Source organism: Anolis carolinensis, chromosome 5, assembly GCF_035594765.1.
Source record: "Anolis carolinensis isolate JA03-04 chromosome 5, rAnoCar3.1.pri, whole genome shotgun sequence".
NCBI lineage: Eukaryota > Metazoa > Chordata > Lepidosauria > Squamata > Dactyloidae > Anolis > Anolis carolinensis.
In genome coordinates, this window is record NC_085845.1 from 79,695,994 (window position 1) to 79,722,001 (window position 26,008).

General features: G+C 39.3%; 2 protein-coding genes across 5 annotated transcripts in view; one reads left to right on the forward strand and one right to left on the reverse strand.

Moving 5' to 3' along the window:
* The window catches only part of bend4 (BEN domain containing 4), a 56,342-nt gene extending 30,582 nt beyond the window's left edge, over positions 1–25,760 (forward strand). For 2 of the 4 annotated variants that reach the window (XM_062981641.1, XM_008111646.3), the window contains 3 exons: positions 2,172–2,323; positions 7,220–7,460; positions 11,171–25,760. In XM_062981641.1, coding sequence (XP_062837711.1) covers positions 2,172–2,323; positions 7,220–7,460; positions 11,171–11,388 — 611 coding nt within the window. In that variant the 3' untranslated portion in view covers positions 11,389–25,760. The remainder of the gene's footprint in view (positions 1–2,171; positions 2,324–7,219; positions 7,461–11,170) is intronic. The other 2 variants (XM_003221549.4, XM_008111647.2) reach the window with 2 other exon arrangements.
* slc30a9 (solute carrier family 30 member 9) overlaps positions 21,261–26,008 on the reverse strand; it is a 42,302-nt gene continuing 37,554 nt past the window's right edge. Inside the window, exon 18 of the mRNA XM_003221548.4 lies at positions 21,261–23,298. Within this exon, the coding sequence (XP_003221596.2) occupies positions 23,254–23,298 (45 nt within the window). The 3' untranslated portion in view covers positions 21,261–23,253. The remainder of the gene's footprint in view (positions 23,299–26,008) is intronic.

Sequence of the window (26,008 nt, forward strand, 5' to 3'; positions counted from 1 at the left end):
AGGCCACTGTAGTTGTGACATGTGTAGCACTAAAGCCAAAGTTTGGAAAGACTCCTCCTCCTTTAGATAAGGCTCCCACAATCTCCCAGGGTTTCTCTCCCCCCCCCCTCTCTATATATTTATATAAAGTACATAATAGCATAATCTGTGAATAGTAATAGACAACTATTGTGTGTACACATTCTAAATAATGGGAGTATTTCTATATTATCCATCTCTTTTGCAACGTTATTCTTTTCACATTTTTCACTCTCCCAATCACCCTACCACGTTTTCCTCTTTAATCGTGAACACAGTTTTCTTACTCTTTGTACAATATCTATATTGGCTTCACCATTTTCTATCTATTCCATATGAGTTACCCGTTTTTCTTTAATTTCTTCTGTTTTCTCCTCCTGTGTATCCTCTCAAACTATACAAACTATAATGTCCAATTGGACTTGATCAAACAGGTAATTGTTTCAATTTTCCAAATTCCATTTTTTCATCTCTCCACCCCCATGCTATTACCATCTTTCTTGCTAGAATCTGCTTAAAAGGTTTGAGGACCCTTGTCTTACATTCCAACACAAGTTGGTTTCCCCCCACATCTTCTTAATTAACATAAAGGCCAGCCTACCTTCTTCTGCCCCTAGCTCCTTTTTTATCTAGGGATGATAGAAGTCACATTCAACATCTTTGAACATGTCAGCTGAAGGATGTCAGACATAAGTTCTTGCAAAATAGGCATTCGACTACATTTGATTAAATTGATTAAATAATCAACAAAAGATCGAGCCATAATGAATGTGTTATTCTGTATTGTTTTCATATAGTGTTGATGTAACTTCTTATCCTTTGAATTAGCATCTTAGTTCCCACAGGTTGCCAGAAGAAAGGTATTGTTACCTATAATAACATTTGGTAACTAGTGCAGTGCAACCATATTCCTCCATCTTCCCCAAACATTTTCCAGGGATTTGAATCCCAGTACTGCAGCAACCCTGCAACCCTCTACTTCTGCTTCATTTTTCCTCCTGTCTTCTGCCTATTCCTGCATTGAAGAGTTGTTCTGTATTGTGATTGTGTTCCCACCTGCTGCTTTGGCAATAGTGCAGACTGTTTGTCTCCTATGTACATGTTCTTAGTAGCTCAGGGTTCCTCCTGGTAGCAGGAAGAAATGTGCTGTCTCAGATGACTACCCACCCAGTCTAACAGGTAGTACTTGACAGGGACCGTAACCCACGCAAACCCAGCACATTGCTAGTCTGCTGCATTTTAAGTGGTTTGAAGGATCTTTTGAGCTTACGTAACTGTTTGCTCTTATTCCACATTCTGCCTGATGAATCTTATGATGTCTAACAGTCAGATGGTGGGTTTCAAAAAATGAAATAGCCTGTAAGGAGAGACTGTGGTCAGCACTATAATGTACAGAAAGGAAAAATTTCCCTCCTCAGCTGCTATTCTGATAAAAATAATTCTGTCCTTGGTTCCAGTGATAGTTGGGAAAGGGGTTTGCAGCTCAGGAGAGAACTTTTACACATACAGTACATACCTGATACTTCCATTTTTTAAAATGTGTAACATTGTAGTTAAGTTGTTATCAAGAACTGTTGAGAGGTAGTTAGTCCAGGATGTTTGTTGTAGGGTTTGAAATAGGTGCTAGAAAATCAAAATCCAGACATAGGCTAATCCACATCTACTTAGCATAACATGGCTACCCACATGCGAACGGATACTACATTAGTACTGCATAACCTCTATCAGAATAGCAATATTACACTACTCTTGCCAGTGAGTGGGTGCCATTGGGTCATGTTCAATACATGATACACAACTGCAGTGCATGTCAGTTGCAATCCTAAGCTTGACCCAGTTCTGTATCTCTTTTAAAGGAGAAGGCTGTATTCTCTTGTCTTTTCCTTCCCACCCCAGTAATGTATGTATCTCTTGTATCTTTCAAGGAAAATGTTTAATTTCTCAAAAGTTCTGAGAAGGAGAATGAGACAGCTCAGCCTTGGGCATCTTCACCCTAGACTGTAAGGCCAACAGAGAGAGAAAGGGAGGGAGGGAGATAGCCTTATTTCTGCAGATTTATTCTTCTTTCTGAAAAGGAGGTTTAGCTTGCTGAGAACTTCTGCTTTCAATAATAAGCAGCATGTGTATAATCATGTGTTTTGTCTTTCCTACAGTGCCCTGCCAGACTGTTTTAGATTACTTGAAGACGGTACTTCAACATCATAACCAGCTCATGATTCCACAGCCGGTGGAGCAGCCTGCAGAGGTAGTGTGGATGATGAGGAGAAGGAGGATGATGAGAAGTGCCTTTCGATTGGATGCTTCAGTGAGCACATGAGTACCGGGGGGAAAGGCAATATGTGCTGGATGAAAATGACCAAGGGATCCTTTCTGAGTGCTGCTTAGAGTGCAAATCTCCACCAATGTAATTCCATTGTGCCAGCTGTGCAGTGCAGCTTGCTAGTGCTGAGGGGAGGAGGCATCCAGCTGCAGTTCACTCAGAAAAAAGAAACAGTCTCTGCCTTCCTAGACCTTGATGTTCAGAAGGGTGGTGACAGCTGTTTCTTTTTCCCGGTAGACTGGGTGGCTGATAGCTGTTCCTTTTTCTTGGCCATTAATGGACTGTAGGAATGTGTTCTGGCACTATTAAGCTGTGTTATTCACAAGGAGAACATTGTGCAAAGATCTACCTGGATACTTCATGCTCTAATTTCTGAAAGAGCACATATGTTGGCTTAATGTAAGGTTACATCAATATACTAGCCCATATCTATTACTTTTAAAAATGTGATATTATGAACCACACCTCTTCTCATATGCAGACAATTGTTGCATTTACTAGACTTATGTTTGAGTACATTTGAGAAATATCTTGCTGAGTTTGAAAAAGAGATCCAAATGTAGTGAAGTTCAAGGCTAGGTACAAGGAAAATAATTTTTACAGTATAAAATTCCTAGCCAGTATTTTCCATATGCTTCTGTCTCGACCAATTTCACTTTTGTACTGAGGAACCACTGAACAGTAGACGTAAAGATTATGAATGCATTCTAATTGTTCTGCGTTACATTCTAAGATATATTCTAAGATGGGTGTTGATGGACAATAGTGGCCCAACAACACTGTCAGCTTCTGCCAAGATAGCCAATGAAGTGGTATTATGAAAGATGAAATCTAAAAATCTAGCAACCAACTTCTGGTCAGATGTTAACTATCCAGGCCTTTTGAGCTTCCCCCCTTTTTGAATTTAGCTGAGAATGCACTTAAGAATGATAGCCAAAATTCTAGACTTAAGTATACTTAACTAAGTAGTGCCCCTTGACCTGATCCCACTCCAGTCCTAATTTATTGGACAGCTGCTGCTGCAAGCCACAGGGATCTGTTCTCCTAACAATTGGGGTAAAACTGAGTGATGCTTCCACCCCTCTTCCAAAAGATTCTCTGGTGTAGGGCAGAATTGCAACAGTGATCCTGCTTTGGACTTTCATAATAGAGTCCACTCAGGGAAGGAAGGAAGAAACGTCAGTCTGAATGTAGCTACTACCCAGTAAATCAGGGCTGGAGGGATTTTATAGTCCCTACAAATTCTCTTGGTCAGAGCTTTCCAAACATTACACACCTTTTAGACATGCCTCATTTTGTGACACAGAAATTAAGTTTTACTAGCAAACCAGAAGTTAAACCAATCCTTTATAAGAGAAATGGACACATACCTAAACTGTAATAACGAAATGTATGGGGGCATGTCTCATGAAAACCTCTCATTTTTATTTTAAGAAATATATTATTTATTGCTTAATTCACATACTCAGAGGATTACATTTGCGCGCAACACACCTGCAGATTGGAATCAACACATTAACGTGTTGCGGCACACAGTTTGGAAAGGTCTGCTCAAGCCTATTGGCTACATAGGTATCGTGAATATGAATGCAGAACTCTTAAGTTACGCATTCGTAATTGTGAACTTCTGCCATAATTTATATTTCTCTGAAGATATGGATTACAAGAAAAAACATTGGGAATAATGGCAAGCCACAGTGCTGTCTGATTATCTAATTAAGGAAACCCTCTGAAAGGTTCTCAGAACTCCACAGTTCTTCCACAGATATATAAACCTTCCTTGCTTAGTTTTTTCCAATATACCTCACAACCTCTGAGGATGCCTACCATAGATGTGGGTGAAACATCAGGAGAGAATGCTTCTGGAACATGGCCATACAGCCTGGAAAACACACAACCATTCCACAGTTCTCTTAGCCAGTTTGTAAAACAGTACCCATATGTTGTCCCCATTGCTTCATTACTTTTGTAGTGTATCGCACTTCACCAGCAGTGGGAGAGAGAACCAGTGCAGCATTAAGGTTTGAGTGTTAGATTAGGACTCTGGGAGACCAGGGTTCGAATTTCTACGCAGCCATGTAAACATTGGGCAAGTCATCCTTTCTCCGCCTAAGAGGAGGGCAGTGACAAACCTCCTCTGAATAGATTTTGCAAAGAAAGCTCTTTGACAAGCCATTAAATCATAGTCATTCTCAAGATACATAACAGTAGAGTGGAGAAAAAGAAATGGTAAAGCTGACAGAAGATGAATGTGAACAAATGTCAGGCCAAACTACATATTACACCAAGGGAACCTTCCTCGCCTGGGTGACCCTTTGAACTCTGAGTAGCCATGTATAATTTGAACTCAAAAGGTATTTTACAGCATGTTTTAAAGACTAGGCCTAGGTTTTTTAGAAAATGCAGGCACTCCACTCAGTCTGTATCATGGCATTTTGGCATTTCCTCACCATAAGTATTGTACACACAGACACAGAGAGACCCCTCACAGAATATGCTATAGTCTCCCCTGAAATGAAATCTTTGGGAACAATATGGGATTGGGGAAAGAGTCAATCTTCCTTCTGTATCAATCCTTAATTTGGAGGATAGGTCAAATTCTTCATCTGACTGAACATATCGAGGAAGGCTATGAGAAAGGCTGCATCACGGGAACAGTCTTTGTGGACCTTACGGCAGCCTATGACACGGTGCAACATAGAAAAATGCTGCATAAAGTCTACCATATCACCCGGGACTTTGACTTTACAAAAACTGTCCAGACCCTCTTAGAAAACCGCAGCTTCTATCTGGAGTTTCAGGGCCAGAAAAGCAGATGGAGGAGGCAAAAGAATGGTTTACCCCAAGGCAGCGTTCTTGCACCGACCTTATTTAATATCTTCACGAACGATCAGCCACAACCTCCACTCACAAAGAGCTTTATATATGCTGATGACCTTGGCCTTACAACACAAGCAAACGATTTTGAAACAGTTGAAAAGCAACTCACCAATGCCTTGAAAGATCTCTCCAGCTACTACAAAGAGAACCACCTGAAGCCAAACCCTTCCAAGACACAAGTGTGTGCTTTCCACCTACGTAACCACGAAGCCAACAGGAAACTGAAAGTTACTTGGGAAGGCCAAGAGCTCGAACACTGTTTCCATCCTAAATACCTTGGTGTCACCTTAGATCGAACACTAACATATAGGAAACACTGCATGAACACCAAGCACAAAGTAGCTGCACACAATAACATCCTGCGGAAACTGACTGGCAGTGCATGGGGTGCAGACCCACAAGTAGTAAGAACATCAGCCCTGGCCTTGTCTTTCTCAACTGCAGAGTATGCCTGTCCTGTTTGGCACAAGTCTGCCCATGCAAAGCAGGTGGATATAGCACTGAATGAAACATGCAGAATCATCACGGGATGCCTTAAACCTACACCTGTTGATAAACTCTACAAGTTAGCTGGCATTGCCCCTCCTGACGTGCGACGGGAAGTTGCTGCTAATGTGAGAGAAAAAAGGTCGAACATTGTGAAAGCCACCCACTGCATGGCTATCACCCTCCTCCCACCAGACTCAAATCAAGGAAGGGCTTCATGAGAACCACCACTCCTCTTGATGTTCCTCCAGCAGCAGCAAGGGTGTCTCTCTGGGCAGCTAAACCTGGCAACTCTAACTGGATGGCCCTCCATGAGGGTCTTCCTCCAGGGGCAAACCAAGAATGGGCAACTTGGAAGTCCCTGAACAGACTCAGAAGCGGAGTGGGCAGATCAAAAGACAACTTGGCAAGGTGGCACTACCTGGAGGAATCCTCCACCTTGTGTGACTGTGGAGCTGAACAAACAACTCAGCATATGTATGCTTGCCCACAATGCCCTGCCTCATGTACGGAGAAGGAGTTGTTTAAAGCTACAGACAATGCGGTTGCTGTTGCCCGCTTTTGGTCCGAAACTATTTAGTTGCTTGTGATTTCTTTTCTTTTTTTTCTTTTTTTTAAATTTCCATTATTTGAAATGTACAATGCTTTTGACACGAAATAAATAAATAAATTTGGAGGAGCAGTGGAAAACCTGTAGCTTCTTCCGCTACTGTGATGTCCAATCCCAGGCAGTTCAGTCTGGGCAGGTGGCAGCTAGAATGGAAAATGAAACGGTCTAGCATATATATGTACGCTATAAAAGGTTAACACAATGCCTGAGCTTTCCTTTTCTCTCCCAAATATGCACACACTAAGGAAATATCAGTCAAGGGAGCCTGTGAGAGGAATCTTCCTGGGCAGGCCTCATTTGCTCAAAGCTCTCCATTTGCATTCATATGAAGTTCATTAATAGTAATGCTGTTTTGGATCTTACAGTTTCAACTTTGTTGACTTGCTTGAGAGTTTCTCCCCTCACAACATAACTGCTGTCAGGTTCTAAGTGTGTTAAACAAAAGGTAATACATTAATTATGTAAATAGATTTATTTTTTAAAAAAGCTTCTGAAGTAGTGATCTGCCAGCTGCCAGGAAAAGGCCTGTTTGATCACACTCTTCAAAAGACATTTTTACACATTTTAATAGATTAAGAGAGACGATTATATTTAAATAGCTTTTCCAATCACTGGATCTTGACACTTTTTAACCTACCTGCGAAAGTATGTTATAAATAGCTTCTTTCTCTTTCAAGGTGTTCATTATACCTCACAGGTTCTTATTACAGAAAATGCAAATGTAATTTTGTTTGAAGAAAACCACACACTTTCAAGATGACTAGTTCTTTATTTCCATCAGTGTCTGTGTTCATTGTCAGCGCTTTGCAGCTGCCTAATTGTAATTTTATGTGACAACTGGCTTCATCATCTCTTGTCGTTCAGCCATGTGACCTGGGGAACCATTTTATTTTCTTTCTTTTCAGGGGAGCAAACAATTGCTGACCAACTATCCCGTCTACATCACTAGCAAACAATGGGACGAGGCTGTAAACTCCTCAAAGAAAGATGGGCGCCGGCTCCTTCGGTACCTCATCAGATTTGTCTTCACCACCGATGAGCTTAAGTACTCGTGTGGCCTTGGAAAAAGGAAAAGGTCAGTGCAGTCAGGAGACACTGGTCCTGAAAGACGTCCTCTGGATCCAGTGAAAGTAACATGTCTCAGAGGTACTGCATCTTTTCACTCGGTGTCCACCATATGCAATCTCATTTCACCACATTGGCACTGGTTTAATGCAAGAATATTTAGCAGCCAGGTAGGTAGAGGGAAGGGGGAACTTCTTTGTAGATGTGAGGGATCATGAGGCTTGGATTCAGCTCTCAGTTAGAGGCAAAAGCGTTTCATTAATCAACAGGCTTGCCACCCATTTCTCTAGTGGTTTTCTAGCTGTGTTCTGAGGACTTTGAGGTTCCATAGCAAGGAAACCACTAATGGCAGGAAGGTTTCTATGAAATGTAACTTGCCCACCACTATTAGTTTTCCCTTGCTGCCTGCATTTTTAGAGTGTTTTCAACTGGGATGCATTTCTGGTTGTTACTAGACAAAAGTGACAGTTCCTTGGACAGGCAAGTGGCTCTCCTGTGCACTGGGCATGTACCCTGGAACTTGACCCATAATAATCTACTATAGTTTGCTATTCCTTTGTGGGAAAGCCAATGAATAAGGTTTCTAAAAGTTTGAAATTTACTGAAATTATTTAATTTAATGCACACTTTAACAAAGGAACCGATTGTTGTAGAGAATTGATGCTTTTTCACTAATCTGCGGTACAATCAATATAAGACAGATCATATTAAATGGGGGAAATCATCTTCATTATTTCCTATTGCATTCTCCATTCTAGCAACCAGGCACAATTAAAAGATTCTGGGGAAGGAAATGTGCCCTACTGACCGTGTAGTCTTGGAAGTGCAATATAGGTGTGATGGGAAATCCACTCTTGGTTTTAGTTAAAAATTAAAGGATCCATCCTGGGTGATGAGGCCTACTCCCTACTACATGTTCAGTCTTGTAGACAGCTCCTTTCGAACCATGGAGTCACTGCACCACTCATAACAGAGATTCGCTGTGGATAATCCATTTTGGTTTATTACAACTACCCCTATTTAAGCAACCAAAACTTTTGGCAGTTTATATGAGACTGAACTGAAAGATTGTTTCAAGCTGGTTAATATTCTGATATTTTAAAAATTAGGTAGGAAGGAAGAGGATTCCGTTTCAAAAATTCCAGGCAGTGAGGTTTTTCCGATCAAATATGGATCTTGATTGTTGTGACTTTATTTCAGAAAAAAATAACTTGGAATTATTTGGAAGGCCATTTTTATATAGCAATTCTTAATGTTTTGGAGCCTGCAATATGGTCAAATATATTGTTGTGTCTAATGGCCCCATCCAGCCATTGTTGCACTCAGCTAGTCAGGGGTTGGATCCCCATGTACTAAAATCAACAGGACTGAATGAAACTGTGACTAACTGAAAATTCATTGATTTCAATAGATCTGCTTTAAATTTGACAAAGTCTGGGTTTGAGCTAAAGAACTATCATTGCCACCAAAAGGTGCTTTCAGCAAGATCTGTACTTGGGAAAGAACCGCATAGGACACAAGGAAATATTAGCCCTATCTGCAGAGATGACTTTCTTCACATACCAGCCCAGTGCTGGATGAGGACACATCCTCATGTATCTTTTAACTTGGGATGGGCAAAGTATATCCAAGGGCCATATGCATCCCCTTCTGACCACTAAATATGGTCTTAGGGAACCCCCAGCCTTCAGCTTCAAGAACAAAATTCAACTGGGAGACAGTTCTCAGATACCTTCTTGTCCCCAAGCAGGCCAAAATTTCCTATAATGCAGCATTTCCCCTTAACACTACAGATCCCTTTTTCCAAAAAACACTTTAAAAGAGGGAGAAAATTATCCCCAAATAAAACAAAATAACAACCAGAAGTTAACATTACTTCACTTAGGGTGCCCTGGAACTAACTGGTGAATCCTGTTGGATGGACACAGGGAGGAAAAATGCCCCTCCCCAACTGCAAGAAATTTAAAAAAGCTTCTGCTACACTGAAAAATATTCAGATCTATCCCCAAACATTGCAAGAGTAAAAAAAAGTCTTGGTGCCTAAAGAGAAATGATAGAACTCTGTTTGTATGAAACATAGCTTGCAAGTTCCAGCGTTCACCACAAGCCAAAGTTAATCTGGAACTAAAGGATTTAAAAGTTGAATGCAAGTTCAATTAAATGCCTATTATTTTCCAATGCTAATTTCTGTTGAAGCAAGTGTTTAGTATCTTGAATTGCCTCTCCAGCTATCCAGACCCATATATGCTTGCTTGCCTGTCTCAGTCCAATGATAGTGACATAGGCAGAATCTACTTTTGCCCAAAGTTTCCATTATTACATAGGGAAATAAACATGCAGACTGGGCAAATGTTTCCATTCTACATGACATTGGGCCTTGACAATACACATTGTGAACAAGAAAGTACATTTCCATTTCTACATTTTCTTTGGGCTGGATTGGGACCATCCCCTCCTACTTCACAAAGAAGGCTCCTGGGACAGTGACTGCCCAGTAGGTTGATTACATCTGTTTTTAAAAAAAATAAAAACATGTTACTATACATTTACATGAGAGGTCTATTGCACGAAATATTGGAAGGGTTCTCAGCCACTCCAAAATAAATGGTTTGTTTTGGAAGTTTTTTTTCCTCTTTTTAGATATCAATAATGAGTTATTCCACCTGGGAGTTAGGGAATGAAGATTCTGTGGTGGCAACTTTTCCCCAAAGCCCTTAATGTAAATATAAAGTTGTTGACAATCAGCTTGACCCTAGACAGCACAACCCAAGTGACTCACCATGGGACACAATAGTTGGGTACCCCTCCCCTTGTATATTCCAACATGGGATCTCTTTGTTTATTTTGGGTATTCCAGCTTTCAATTAAAAATAAAAGTGAGATGATATCCATCATAATTAGGACAGTGAAGCTGAAAATGAAAGTGGTTTTGTCAAAACAATTCAGAAACAGGTCTTTTCGACACCTCCCAAGAATGTTGCCTTTCCTTTAAAAAAAGGAAAAGCAGCAACTCCTAATCCTTTGTTGTAAGTTTGCTATGGTAGAAAATGGCTGGGCCAGGTATGCCCATTTCTTAAAAAGCTCCCTACCAAACACCCCACTGGTAGCAAAGCCAGAAAACAATGCACATAATAGGAGTGTGGTGCATAAATTAGGCAAAATAAGAAAAAAAAATCTGTTCATATTAATTTTGCAAAGTAAAAAATTCCAATTTTGGTGCAGAGTATTTTATTTCATTTCATGTAAATACTGCAGTAGCTGTCTCTAGTACACACATTTTTCCCCATACTCTTATGTTGCTTGTTTCTGCCCGGGCGCTCGTGGCCGTTTCTTGACATCCCATACACCCCATCTCTCCCCTCGATGACACCTTACTAACCAAAATGTCAGAATCTTGTGGAAAGCCAAGTTGTGCAGCCATCCTATGTAAATTGCCTTAGCATTTGGAATATATTGCAATCCCATAAGGGGGGGCTTGGAGGGAGGGCATCATCCTACATGGTGGCATTCCATGGCTCCATAGTGCATACGTTAAAGAAAATCTATTCTAACAATATCCATGTTGTCGTAGCAGCACCTGTCACGATTTCTATATACATCTTCAAGCTTGGCATAGTATTGGTTGTGAACTAAAACTATCAGCATCTAGTGGACATGCTGTCTGGAGGATCCTGGGAGTTGTGGTCCAAAGTTAGAAACTTCACAAGGCCGAGATGCCACTGATCCAGCTAGCAAATGCTATCAATCCTGTATGCCAGGGTCAGATATGCTAAATCCACATTTTCCCACAGAATTCATTAGGATGCACTGCACTTCCAATCCTGACTGGTGGATGCCTTCCGAAGAACAGATAAACAAAGTGTTCAGCGATGCTGTGGGACATGCTCGGCAAGGTCGTGCTGTGGGGACATTCCTCCATAACGGTAACTCATATTATGAAGGGATTGACCAGCACGGTTCCCAAGACGACCTCTTCAATAGAGGCATTCATGATGGATCTGGAGACTGATGGCAAAAGGGTGAAAGTCAGTGTCCACCTCTGAAGAGTCGGTTTGTGTGTTCGGTGTGTTTTAATGTGACTTGAGGATCCAAAGCATGTTCGGACTTTTGTTTAATCCAAGGCCTTCCTGTGAAATTTCATAGGATCTAAAACTTAACATGAGGAAGTTGGCCAATTTCTGGGCAGTAGAACTTCAGACACTAGATCTGGGATTCAACCTTTCCAAAAAAGAAAATCTATTCCTTAAAGATTAGGCTGGGTGCCATCTCTCTTGCACATTCCTTTTCTGAGTGAAGGATTTGTATCCTGCCCTCTTCCTATCTTATTTAAGTATATGTATCATTATCTGAGCTTCCATCTGTTAATTTAAAGGAGTATATCCCAGATACAGATTTGCTGACACACCTGCTCTTTTTCAAAGCTTAAATTTGAAAACCCATCTCACATGAAAAAAGCCCATCTATCTCACAGTAATTGCCAAGCCTTCAATAGTTCCATTCCTCACATACATCCATCATTTCACTTTATTCTGTGTTCCTGTGCAGTGTGTGCACAATGGTAGCTGTCTTTTATGATCTAAGAGTAAAGAAAGGAATGGGCATCAATAAAATTTCTTTAAAACAGGGAGGTATCAAAATCAAGGGTTGTGACGCTTTTTTCATTTTGGCCATTTTGTATTTTTTTAGTCAATACATTATTTATATTTGTGATCTAAGAATGCTAGGACTAATCTGTAATGTTTTCCTTTACTAATTAGATTAGTAAATCGCACTACTGTTCCATGAAAAATAGCTTGTCCTTTTGAAAGCTTGCTCTATTGCTTTAAATATTTTATGTACAATCTTGTTTTTAACTCATGCCACACTTCTTTTTTATGCACAGGTCCCTTCATACACTTCTCTCAGGCATGCTTACAAACATGGCAGGGAACAGATTTTAAGTTGGTATTTTCAGCTAAATGAAGGCAGGTCAATAATACCGGGGATGGGGGTAATAACACTACAAACCTGTTTCATTGTTTTGGAAGTCTTTGCATGTTCTTCCTCTGTGCAGGGAGAGTGATTTGAGGCCCTCTGTTGGAATACATTCCCCACCCACCCTGTATTATAGCATATACCTCTGGTAGGCTTTAATGTGCCATTTTGTTTTTGTTGCAACAACGCAATCAACATTTTGGCAACACCTGTACAATGATCTAGGTTCCCTGTTGCCCTGAGAAAACAGGTTCTGCCCAGTTGCCTATCCACCTGAAATTTCCCCAGTTCCTTAAGTAGCCCCCACCATGACACTTTTGATCCAAGAAGATTCCCATTGGTTTTTGCAAAAAAAAATTTGTGAGCCTTCAAGTCTTTCATCAATTTCTCAAATGTTTCCTGTTCTTGATAGCATTTATTTGAATTAAGTATTCTCTCATTTAAGTTTTTAAAGCATCCCATACAATTTGTAAATCTGTTCCTTTTTTATTTTGAAATATTCCTTAATTTATTGTTGTATGAATCTCTTTTTTTCCGCCTTGCAACAATATGTTATTGAGTTTCCATGTTGCAGATTTGTTCCCATTGTAAAGGGTCATCGCTATTGGATTATAATATGATAAAATTCAAGGATTAACTTCTATGTTTGCTACCAATTTTGTTAATGATTTTGTAACAAAAACATGTCCAATCTTGCAAATGAGTGATAAGTATAGGAATAAAAGATAAATTCTATCTCTGATCCTTTCTTAAGCCACCAAACATCAAATAAAAAATTACAACATCTCAAATCCAGCTTTCAGGAATATGCCTTGATCTTTCATTTGCTTGGTAGATTTACGATCCTGATGCGGGGAAAGGAGTGATTTCCGATCCCCCATCCAGGTTTTAAAAGGTGCTAAATTCCTTCAACAATCATTCATAGGAGTCTTTCTTATTTTGTAGTGGTCCATAAAGTCCGAACACTGCAATCTTTTGATTTTGGTTTTCAATTTGTACCACCACATATCTACCTTCTTCATCTTCTAGTATTTTTTACTAGTTTCAAATATTCTGCAATATATAAGGCCACTTTGTTATTTTTCTTTTTATTTGAAGAGACAAATACTTGTCCAAATCTTTTGTTCTTCAATAAATGTTGGTGTTCTTTTTAAAATCTGGTTTCTTGCAAACATGTCAAATCTGGATTTATTTTCTTTATACATTTAAATATCTTTCCTTTTTTAAAATTGGTGAATTCAAACCCATATGTTCCAGGAAATGACGTTAATGTTTTTCCGTTTCAACTTATCCATCATACTCTGATGTATTATCTGTAGTTGTATGTGCCTTCTTTCTTGTCTTTTATCTACTCTTTCTTCTTTGTCTTGCTCTTTCCTCTCTGTCAGCAGATTGTTCTCTTTCTTCCTTTCAGCTACTCCAATCTTGAGCTAAATCATCCCGTTTCTCTTCTTGACCTGTCCTACCACTAGCTCCTTCTGATTCCTTTTCTTCCAATCTGTATTGAAAATTATCACAAAATTCTATTGCTTGTTGCAGAATAATAATCTGGAATCTTTTATTAAAATAAAACGAAAATCCTTCTAATTTTTCCCATCTATATAAGATGTTTTTCAATGTCCTTCATATCCAAATAATCAGATAATGCCTCCATTGTCACCCTCCTTGTGTCTTCTTGTGCTTCTTCCTGCAAACCTCGTATTCTTAGACAATATTCTCTCTCTTTGAGATCTTGGAGTGCTAGTAAACCCAAGTATCTTTCCGTATCAGAAAACCTTCCATCATCTACAGCCCTTATTTTGTTACCAAGAATATCTGATCTCTTCTCCAAATTATCAACTTGTTCCACAGTGGATTTCACCTCCATTGTCACTTGAATCAGTGACTGTTTCACTGAGAAAGACAATAACTAAGAAATCAATAACCTGTTCAGGTCATGCATGCAAGCACCAATGTCACGGGGTACAACATACATTTCTATTTGGATGCACAGTAAAACAAGCAGCTCCATAATGCTGCAGGTGTGGATGAAATGGGCAAACTATGCTTATAAATGGACTATCAGAAATTGTTTCTTAGGTATAAATAAAACACATCATTAATGATTAAGTCTTTATTAAAGATATTTTTCTTTAAAGAGCAAAAGCTAAGCTCTCTGGCAACATAATCTGATCTTGTTTTTCTACTCAGAGGTAGGCCATTACCCACTGACCCCTAGGTAAGTGCTGATGTCAAACACTTGCTCTCCTCTTTTCCATTCAGAGTAGTAAGACTTAAAAGGGTAATTATAACATTATCATATCCTTCATTTTTTAACATGAGCAAAAATATAATCTGAATTGTTCAGTACTATCACTTTTGAAACATATACTTTGTAAGCAGCAGGATATATTCATTGGCACATGGATTCCTATCGGGAAAATAAATATAACCCATTATTCAGAAATTATAGCAATTCAGTTCTAGTTGTTTGGTCACATACTTAACACATTAGCTACCACACTGCTAAAATGGTGCAGGTCTCTATGTTTGTTTCCTGTGGTGTCACTTTTGCATCACTTGGTAAAAATCGTCAGATAAAATGCATGAACGTACATTTGTCCAGAGTATAATCTCATTATAGTGTATTTTTGTAAAGGCTCTGTGAAATCCAATGTTTGTATATGATGTTATGTAAAAATGTTCTTTTTGAATTATGCACATCAAGGGTCATATAACAGACCCCACTAAAGCAATGCCATTAGGGACTTGCTAAGGCAACGGGTACGTCTAGCTTTGTTTTACTGGGAGGGCTGCCATCAGATTCCTTGTAAGCCCCACTTGTACATCAAAACATGTAGTTGCTTCCAGAAGTCTTCACCTCATGGCAGCATGTCAGAGAATGAATTCTATCTTACATCAGGCTAGCAAATGGTATAGGACAGGACTGTATGACCCAGATATATCGGATCTTGGCAGGTACTCCTGGTGTGCATGAGGTTATATCACGATACACTGACAATTTATAGGTGCCAGTGACCTTTTATTTCCTACCTTAGCAATATGTGCCCCTACTGAAATGTGAGTAGGAGGAGGCCAATTAAAGGCATCCACAGTTCTTCCTATTCCTGCCATGGCATGGTACTATGACATAACTTCTGCCATGGGATCTAGGTCTTCCAACTTAAGTGCAGCAGGATAAATCTATGCTACAGTGGCATCCACACTAAGTTGGATAAAAAGCTGTTACTCTGGAAATAATAGCTGGTAATCATTTGCTGTTGCTTCTAGCGAAGCAGTAAAGTGTGATATCTCACAGTGATGCCAATTAATATCTCACTCTATATCATCATTAAATGTTGTACAACAGCAAAACTGTCAGATCCAACAGCACCAGAATCTGTCATGCCAAAATGTACAGTGTTCCCCCACTTATCGCGGGGGTTAGGTTCCAGGACCACCCGCAATAAGTGAAAATCTGTGAAGTAGGGACACTATATTTATTTTAATATTTATACATTATTTTAGTAGTTATACACTATTTTAAGTCTTTATCAACCAATCATGTTTTGATAAATCACCTCCTTCTCCCGTTGCTGCTTGGGCTCTTTTTCTCTCCCTTTGGCTTCTCCTTCCTCCCTTCCTTAGGCTGTACATTGTAATTTTTTATGATTTATAATAGTCTTTTAGAGTTTATTAAAAAACCACAAAACAGTGAATCCACAAAAAGTGAACCGCATGAGGGAACACTGTATTCCAAAGAATCTGAAAGTTTTGAAAATTCAGTTTCAGTCACAGGACAAGAATATCAAGTATTAGTATCGTTTAGTTTAAGAAAGTGACTATGAAATGAGTTTCCCAATTTGAAGCTCTTCACCCACACACACAATTTGATAGTTTTAGCTATTTCTTTAGCTTTATTAGCCTTGATCCTTTAAAAGAAAGGATTCTCTGATAAATTCCTTTGGTGTATGTTGAAACCAAAACAGATCATCCTTTAGAATGCCTTTTATTTCCCTATTCTAACACAACCAAGGAATATATTCTCTCTGACATTTAGAATCTGCAGGACCTTAGAGAATGTAATCCTGCTGCCTCAACAGAATAAAGACTAAGGCACCAAATAAAAGGAAGACAATAGAGATGGTTCTTGGATTGCTGTTACTAGCTTTATTTTTTAGGCTGTAGTCTCATATTATTTTCAAGGGAGTAAATCTCAAAGATGAACGTAATTTATTTCGGAGTGCAGATTTACACAGTTGGATTCTTCAAGCAGTCTTGCAATAAGTTCAGTAAAGATACTGATCCAACTTTTTGTTTTAACTGACTGGTCAGTCCACCATAATCACTACCAGCCTAATTCAGAAAGTAGCTGCAATTCAGAAAGTAACTGCTTAAACTAAGCCCAACAAGACAAAGACCAGATGAGGCAATAAAGTGGTCCTTTGAATTCAGTATGTATGGGATTGTATAACTCAAGAGTTTCTCAGACTGCTCCTCTAGATGTTTTGGACTTCAGCTCCCATAATTCCGAACAGCTGGTAAAATGACTGAGATTTCTGGAAACTCAAGTCCAAAACACCTGGAGGAGTAGAGTTTGAGAAACACTGGGATAACTGATTGCTTTCCCCAGAAAGACCTTTGTGCATTAAAAAGATATGCATAAAGCATGAGAGGAACTCTTCTGGGGTGTCTCTGTTGTAATGCACAGTACATTTTTAATAAGGGAAATGCATGGAATTAGATTTCCACACCTACAGTTTGAAATGAATGGTACAATCCAGGACTAGTTCTACCCCCCCCCCCCCCAATTCCCCTCCCCAATCTGTTTATTTTTGTCAACAGTCAAATGTCCTTCCTGGATGGTGCTAAAATGAAGAAGCGTCTTAGTAGGATATTGTATTGCTTGTTTTTCTGTCTTTAAATGTTATCAGTAGCAAGTTACCTCAGTCAGGCCAGAATTTGCCTTCCGTTTTGGGTACCATGTTCTGTTTGGGCTGCCTCACTCACGCCTCACAACTGGAAGTATCAAATTACCTCCATTCAAACCACAAACAGCACCATTGCTTCCTTCACATTTGATAGGCCAACCGATCGTTTTTATTGCATATGAAACAGATATACTAATTCCAGTTTCCTTGTGGGGGAATATATCATTGCCTTAGCTTCTCTGATCACTAAATCTTTCTTCCATTCCTATAGCAATGCTTTCAGTGTATGGTATCAATTCTGCACCAACACCAGTGCCAACATGCCTTTTGCTCTATTTTCTATAACAATATATTTGTGGAGATACTGTGACCAAGAATTCATTCCTCCTAATATTTTTACTGTTATAGTGTAAGTTCTATTAACAATTTGTCCTGTGTAGAGTAAACAAAAGATTAGGGGTAGACAAATACCTGATTCTGTACAAAGTGAATAGTGTAATATAGGCTAGTATGTTTTGGTGAATATTTCTATAGGATATGTGAATTGTTTTCTATGTGATATCAGGCCACAATTTTCTTTTAAGAAAGTAAACATAAAAACTTTAGATAAGTTTTTAAAAACAGTGATATTTTTTGATTATAAAAAACTTTTGTTACTAGAGTTTACTATTATCAGGTCTTCACTCTTATTTAAAAATTGGGTTTTATTACCTCATGCTTCCAAATCCATTTGTTCTGTTGCATAAACAATGCACAATAAAAAGTTATCCTTCGTCAACTGTGGTTTCAAGTGTATGCAATTTTGTTTATTAGGCCGTGATACAGACATAAAATTTGTTGCTGATCTAGATTGTCCAACACATTATTGCAGTGTATTTTGTATTAGAAACTAGAGTTGATGTGGTCTATCCAATGCAATTTTCTGAATCAACATCCCAAATAACCAAACCGAATCTAAAGTTGATCAAAAACTGATTTGTAACCCTTTTGGTACTAATGTTGGAAAGTGGGCCCTGGTCAAAAAAAGGTTGGGAACCACTGCATTACTGTGATCAAAGTTTGGGATTTACTTCTTTAAACATGAATTTGTTCTCGCTAATTTCTGTAAAAAAAATCTGAATTGCTGGGATTTATTTAAGTGTTGATTTACCATACATCAATCGATTCAGTAGACAACTTGAAGACACACACACATTCTGTTTGCTGCTTCAAAGCTGTAAGTTGCTAAAATACTTTTTTAGACCAGAAACACCTCTAGGCCACGGTGTCACCCCCTTATCCCAGCTTGTTACTATAATAGTGCTCCTTACGTACCCATTGCAGGAACTTTGTTAAGATGATCATTGCTTAAATTCTTCTAACAATTGCCTCCATGTCTCCATCCCATCTCATGAACATAACTTTAGAAGTTTGTCCACAAGTTCTGGCTTTTTCGCTTACACCAATACTGCCCCATTTTCTAGTAGGGTAAGACTTAACATGGGAAAGGAGGTACACAGTAAATTTCACAAGGAATTAAGGTGCCATGGTGTGATAAAATGTAACCTTTAATCATCTTGTTTGAATGGCTTTTTATCCATATTGCCTGGATTATTTAGGACTAAGGATAAACATCCACTGAAATTTACACTGATCATACCCAATAAGCTTCCATATCGTCAGTACACTAGATGAGTGTTTTTGGCTAGAAATGTACATTTTGAAGGTTGGCTTGATTGCTTTAGGAGCAGAAAGATTAGGGTGCTTTTATAAAAAAAAAGTATTACATAAAACAACTCTTGTTACATCCAACAAACTGGTAAAGCCAAGACTAACAGCTGCTAATCTGATTTATAGTACCAGCCACAATTTGACTATAAAATTGGAGTAGCGGTTTTTCACTGGCAACTCAGAACAGTATGTTAACATATTTTGAAAGGAAAGCTGCATTATCATAGGTACCATCAGTTTCCATCCAGTCTCCAGAATCGCTGCACATATTTGCATCCAGATGCATTCAACATTCATTCATTCAACAGCATGTATGTAGTTGAACAAACCTTACGCATTCTAACATCCCATTTCTCAGGGTCTGTGAAATCCTCTGCACCTAACTGCCAAACTAGAAGTTCTTCAGACCCTTGGTGATATCAAAACAACCCAGTGGCATCAGGACAACTAAGGGCATCACTAAGAGTAAAGGCTTTCAGTGCAGTTTCTGAATTCAGTCAACAAAATACTGTGTTGGCTTCGTATGGGGCCAGCCCCTTTCATACATCTTTTAACCTTAAAAGAATGACAGATTAGAGCCACAGGCTCCGACAAACATTCTCCCCTATTGTAATGGAAGACAAGTTAAGGGGAAGTGAACTCCCAGCATCAGGATCATTCAGAATCTGCGCACAATGTGTTCAAATGTCACTAAAGCTCCCCAGTGCCTGTTGAATGCTCCAAATGTGCCAGTTGTACCAAACTAATCTGTCTGAAGATTGTGTTCAACAAATACTATTAGCCTCTTTCTCAGGCTTGTTTCTTTTCCATTATGATTGATCTCATTCAGAGGTAGATATTTTAATCTTTTGAGAAACTGTAAAATTCCTCATGCCAAAGGCATGATGAACAATATGGAAAGTGACATCGGCATCACAACATCCCAATTGGCCCATTGTTTCTTACCTTTAATTATCCTTGTCATTTTTTTAAACTTTAATTTATGGCCACATCAACAATCTCTTTCACAGTGGAAAACAAAATTCCCAAGGAAGTATAAGTGCTTGAGTACTTACCTACTGGTGGCCCTAAAAAAGACAGGACAACTTGATGGCACCTTTTTATGAATGGGGTGTATGGAGAAGTGTTCACCACACTAATCTAGTGTGGATCAGTATTTCATGGATCGAAGGACAGATGCTCCAAATGCCTCAAAGCCTGCCATTTCTTAGAACTTTGTATACCCTACCTTAGACAGGTTGATCTGCTCTCACAACTTGAAAATCACTGTGTAAAATTTCACAGATCAGAATGCAGTTGGGAAAACTTCTATTCTTCAAATATCTTATACTAAAAACCCCACCATCCCTGCTGGCAGGAATTTATGAGAGTTGAAATCCAGAACATCTAGAGTGTTAAAAGCTCACCTCAGAAGATCAGAGGGACATAATATATTTTGGAAGACCCCTTCAGAAGTTTTCTCTACAAATTTTAGACTTTGCTTTCAAAACAGAGGAAGGCAACTCATGGCAGTTAGAACACAATGCTTGGTTATATAATTTTAACAAATATGTAAGATACTGTCCAAAGCCAAATTTGCATGTACGGTAAATCTATAAAAGACCTGTTCACACTAACCTAACTGTGCCTGCACACCTACACAAGGAATCTGTGATCCAAAAGATGAACCTTTGATAGTCTTTCAGCGTATTTGTCCTTCTTGTAAGCCACAATGACCATTTGCAAGCTCACACAAAGCACACCTTAGGTGGAACTGAATTCCACTAAATGTCCCAGCAACAGTGCTCTCGAGCTACGGCTTTGCATGTCGCAAATATGGCCCTGGGGCAAGCAGGTATCTTCATGTGCATAAAGAACCTCCCATGTATGTAAACTTGCACAGTGTTGTCTGTTAGACATAGCTTGAGGGCAGGATCCAACGACAGAGAAACACTGACTAATAAATGGCCCTAAACGACTAAATATAGAGTAGCTTCTTTACTTTTAAATGTACGTAACAAAACTATTGTTACACGCTAATTACAATATATACATCCAACACATGCAGTTGTCAAAACTCATTCTATTTAAAAATGACTGTTAATTCCAGAAATGACATTTTATACTTTCCCAACACTTGACAGATTTTGCTCTCCATAATGTTTTTAATATAAAATCATCACTGATACTATATATCTCTTTCTGGGGCAGGGCTCCATATCAATGTTTGACTGTGCCATCAAGGGTACTTTGCATCACTGAGAAATCTGGGTATTCAAAGTCATCTGAATAAGCGACACAAATCTCGTTAAAGTGCTTAAAATATTTTACTTGCAAAGCAAGTTTTTCCACTTTCCGGTTCTGAACAGTTGGCTCACGGGTGCGTGTCCATCATATAGAAGCAGCAAACTCTTAACATGCATCAATGAATGAGCTATCATAGACCCAATTTCTCAGACAGCATTCTGTTCCTTCAAAACCTTTTTTAGGGGAGTAAATCCACACATTAAATGTTAAGCAACTATGGGATGTATGTACACGTCTTTGTGAACCAGTTCACCAAATTGATAACAAAGACACGGGTCCCCCTGGACCTCCTTCCTTCCAAGAACACTTCCCTTTGACTTTGACTCCAAATAAACAAAGCTCGGAAAAGTAAATTCTGAATATTACAATTCCCAGAATCCCCCAGGCAGGACAGGCACTAGCCATGCTGGCTAAACGTTCCTGGAGATGCTAGACCAAAACAAAACCCCCAAACTTTTCCAAGCTGTGCTGAAAATTTCCAGATTGTCACCCAAGTGAAAGCATTTGCAGTTTGATTTCCACCTCTCACAGGCTCCCCATTGGGAACAGCGTTCAGAGCCCAAGCTGTGAACTTGCTGCTTTACAATTCCTGAAAGCAACTGTCACATTCAATGTGACTGTTTTGCTCCCTGCAGGCAAGTTTCTCGTGCGGTAACACTTCATTTACCATTCAGGACTAAAGAAGCTGTACCAGTTATAAATAAATTAAATATTCTAAACTGGCTTCCAAGCAGTTGCTTTGAGTTCCTTTAGTGCTATTGTAATGGTATTTGACTCTTTCCCTTGAAACATGAGATCATTACATGTTGCTTTCGACGCACACATACACACCAGTTTCAGAAACATTTTGCTGTTTGAGACAAACATGACCGAGGCCCTCCTGAGAGAAGACAATTTGCTGCACCATTCTTTTAACTTGCTCTATTCCTACTACAAAGAACCTCAAGGCTTTTTAGACTATCTTGTATGTTCTACTCTGTATTTCTTCCTGCATCTATAAATATGTCACATGTGTCATAGAACAAAGAAAAATCAGAAGAGCAATGGGTGTTCAGAACAAGCAAGGATAGCAAATGTTCATGTTTTAGATTCTGACACTATAAAGTTAGCAGTTAAAAGGTCAGCAAGTAGATTTTATAAAATCAACTACGGTTTGAGAAGGAAAACAAAAGCTAGACACATGTCTATAAATTATTTTGAGAACATCCCTGTTGCCATCCTGCAGATACTCTCAGAATGCTTCAAGTAGCAATTGCAACTTTAGTCCACGAGGTTTAAATGCCTTTCCGGGGACCAGTGCCTTGGTAAACTCACATACCAACACTGCCTTGACCACAAGGACAGAAATTGCATATATTATCACAATTTGCAATGCTAATGTATGAAATGAGACATCAGTTAGGTCAACTTACTTACATCAATTCTTTGCAGCAATTCAACTTGCTCTAGAACCATGAATGGCAGTTAATATACGAAGTTGACAAAAATAACCAAATATACCAAATTAGCTAGATTTTCACCTCATAATGCTGAGTCTAAATCCATTTGAAGGGGGAATGCAGGCTTGTTTAAAGGCTCATGAAGATATCTTCAAGATCCCAAACAAATGCTCAAAAAATAGCAGCCGTAGGGGAACACAATGTGCAAACAAGATACAAAAACTTGAAGTAGGGCAGTAAACACATATAGTGTGTATTTGTAGAAACTGACATTTCAATAACTTATTTAAATTTAAAATTTCAAGTCCCAAATATTAATTTCTAATACAAATTCACAAATAACGAGAGGGGAAGCAGCTGTCCTTGGAAACCAGTCCGCAGGAAACCCGTTGCTCTTCTGGAAGGAAAAAAAGAAGTGGGGGGGGAACAACCAGCGCTAAAACCTGGAGGTTTAAATGTAGTGATGACTCAAGATCTCTCCGGCTTCAGGAGCTGCTCTGTCCCTAAACACAGCTGATCCAGAAGAGAGAAGTTCAAATGAGGCTTCCATGAGGCTTACAATATTTCCAGATCTACGTGCCGCACCTCAGGATTCCGTTTCTGAAACAAAATTGATCACACTTTTAATAAACAGACAGAAAGAGCACTGACGCATTATAACCGATGAAGTGTTGGCTGGGATAGAACCAGGGTTCAAAGTTCTGTTCAAAGCCCCTCTTGGTTAATTATAACACATAATAATTATAACAAAATCATAACACATCCATCCTCATCCCCTCTACCTGCATTTCAACACATACACACACTTCCTACTACAAAGATCATGCCAATGTGACTCTGAGGATAGTAGGACTGAGACGGTCTCAATAATTGACCAGCCTGAACCCAATTCATATGCTTACAGGCCATAACCAGCATTTTCAATCATGCTCAGTAATAACTTACGTTGCTATCAAGTCTCAACTACTAGACCCATTAAATCACATTTTAATTCTCAATTCAACATGTTATCCAAGAGATCTACTACTGGGACAAACAAAGAATAAGGATTTAATAAACAAAAACCTTTATTACTCATGTTATGTGCCACAAGACTTGAAATAGTCAAAACTTGGCAAAAAAAAACTAGATAAAAAGAATTGTTTATAGGGCCACAACACTAGTGGAAAAGCTAATTTATAAGCAAATATTAGCAAAAGGAGAGCTAGAAGATCTATTTGATAATACTATGTAAAGAAATTTGATTTAAAAAATCTGTTCCTAGTTTGAAAGTATTATTTCCTCTCTAGTTGTGCAGTACTTACTTGGAAAGCAGTTGTTATACTCCAGAAACTTCGCTTTTGTGACTACCATTTTTTACCTTTCAATGTGCCATTTTTAACCTTTCATATGCCATTTTAATCTTTTGTGCAGACCACAAAAACCAAGTTTTTGCAATTTCATAAACTTTCTCCGTGCTTTTAATGATATAACCAATTAGAAAATAACATTTATAACCCCGTAACAAAAATCCTATTACAAAGTGTAATACATGGAAGCCATTTATTAGCTTTGTGTGAAAAACTAATGGCGAACTCAAACTACCAAATGATCAAGAAAGACTTTGGATGAACAATTAGAAAATATAATAATTATTATAATTATTATAATAAAACTGTATTTGTTGTAGTTGGGCCAAGGGGCAGTAATGGTTCTATGGGTGAAACAGCTAGAAGGAGAAAAAGGGCTAATAGAGAGCAGGTGCTTGATGAAGAACAACAAGTAAAGCTGGTCCGGGAAATACTTATGGCTCCTTCAGAGAATGAAACGTTTTATGGATTTTCTAGTGATGAGGAGTCCATACTAGATGATGATTTCGCAGAGAGTAGAGGAACTAAAAGGTCTACTCGAGAGCAGGAGTCAGATGAGGAAAGAGAAAGGAAAAAGATCCGGGACATACTCACTGCTCCCACGGATGAGGAGACTTTTGAGGGATTCTGTGGGAATGATGGGTCTGGGAGTGAGATGGAGAGTGGTGACTGGACTCAAGTGAATGTGAATGATGAGCCAGCCCATGGGGCTGCATCAGGGGATTGGCAAGCCTCTCATACTTCTGGGACATGGGGAGATCTAAGTCTTGAACAGAGATGGAGGGGCTGGAGGGATGGGAGGCAAGGGTCACTAACAAGATCAAGATCAGCTGTGATTGATGAGGAAAGGGCGGAGGTTTCATCAGCATCAGACTCCGACGAGTAAGTTAAAAGTAGAGTGTGGAGAACAATTGCTTTGCAGAAGGCAAGGTGTCGTTTTGGGGACATTGCTTTGTACATTCCTTGGGTCCTGGCTGTACAGCTTCCTGATAATCCAGATTGAATCCTGCTTCAGTGTTCCTGGCTTCTGACTCCTGTTCAGCTCTTGACAACGACGTTCCAGTTTGGCGTTTGTTTTGGCATTTCTGCTCCAGCATTTCCAGTTGGGCGTTTGCCTTGGCGTTTCTGATCCAGCATTTCCAGTTCGGTGTTTGTCTTGCCGTTTCTGCTCCAGCGCTTCCAGTTTAGCGTTTGCCTTGCCGTTTCTCCTCCAGCGCTTCTAGTTCGGCGTTTGCCTTGGCGTCTTTGCTCCAGCACTTCCAGTTCGGCGTTTGCCTTGCCGTTTCTGCTCCAGCGTTTCTAATTCGGCGTTTGCCTTGGCGTCCCTGCTTTGGAGCTCATACTTCGGCTCTTTCCGGCTTCTGAACCCGGTCCAGCTCCTGACCTTCGTCTGTGCTTGCTCCAGGCTTGGCGTCTCCAGTTTTCTACCTTTAGTCTTTGAAACTTCGGCCTGGCTTCGACTACAATTCTGCTTGCTGCCTTTTGGGAGCGTTTTGCTCTTTTCCAGCCCTTTGCACCACAGCGTTGAGTGGCGTCAGTTCTGGTAACGTTTCTGTTACATTTGCTGTGGATTATCAAGCCAGATAATCCGGTTTATCCTTTTGTTCTTGCTTTTGACTCCTTTTGAACTAAGACATTTACTTTTGAAGAGAAACACTGCAGTTAAGTGTTTCTGAGTTTAAAATATCATTTAATAAACATTTAAGAACTTTCCTTTATGTGTGTGGCTTTTTAAAAGGCGGCTGTGTCACCACAGTATTTGTATTCTGCCCTATCTTCCTGGGGGGACTCGAGGCAGATAACAATTATATGTGATGGATTAAACTAAAATAAGTAGTAGGTTGGAACTGACAGAGCTGTATTATATATAACACTATATGAATGATGGGATAGGGGGAGCATAGGTCTGGGATAGATTATGTAGCACAGTGGTTCCCAACCTGTGGTCTACAAGAATTAAA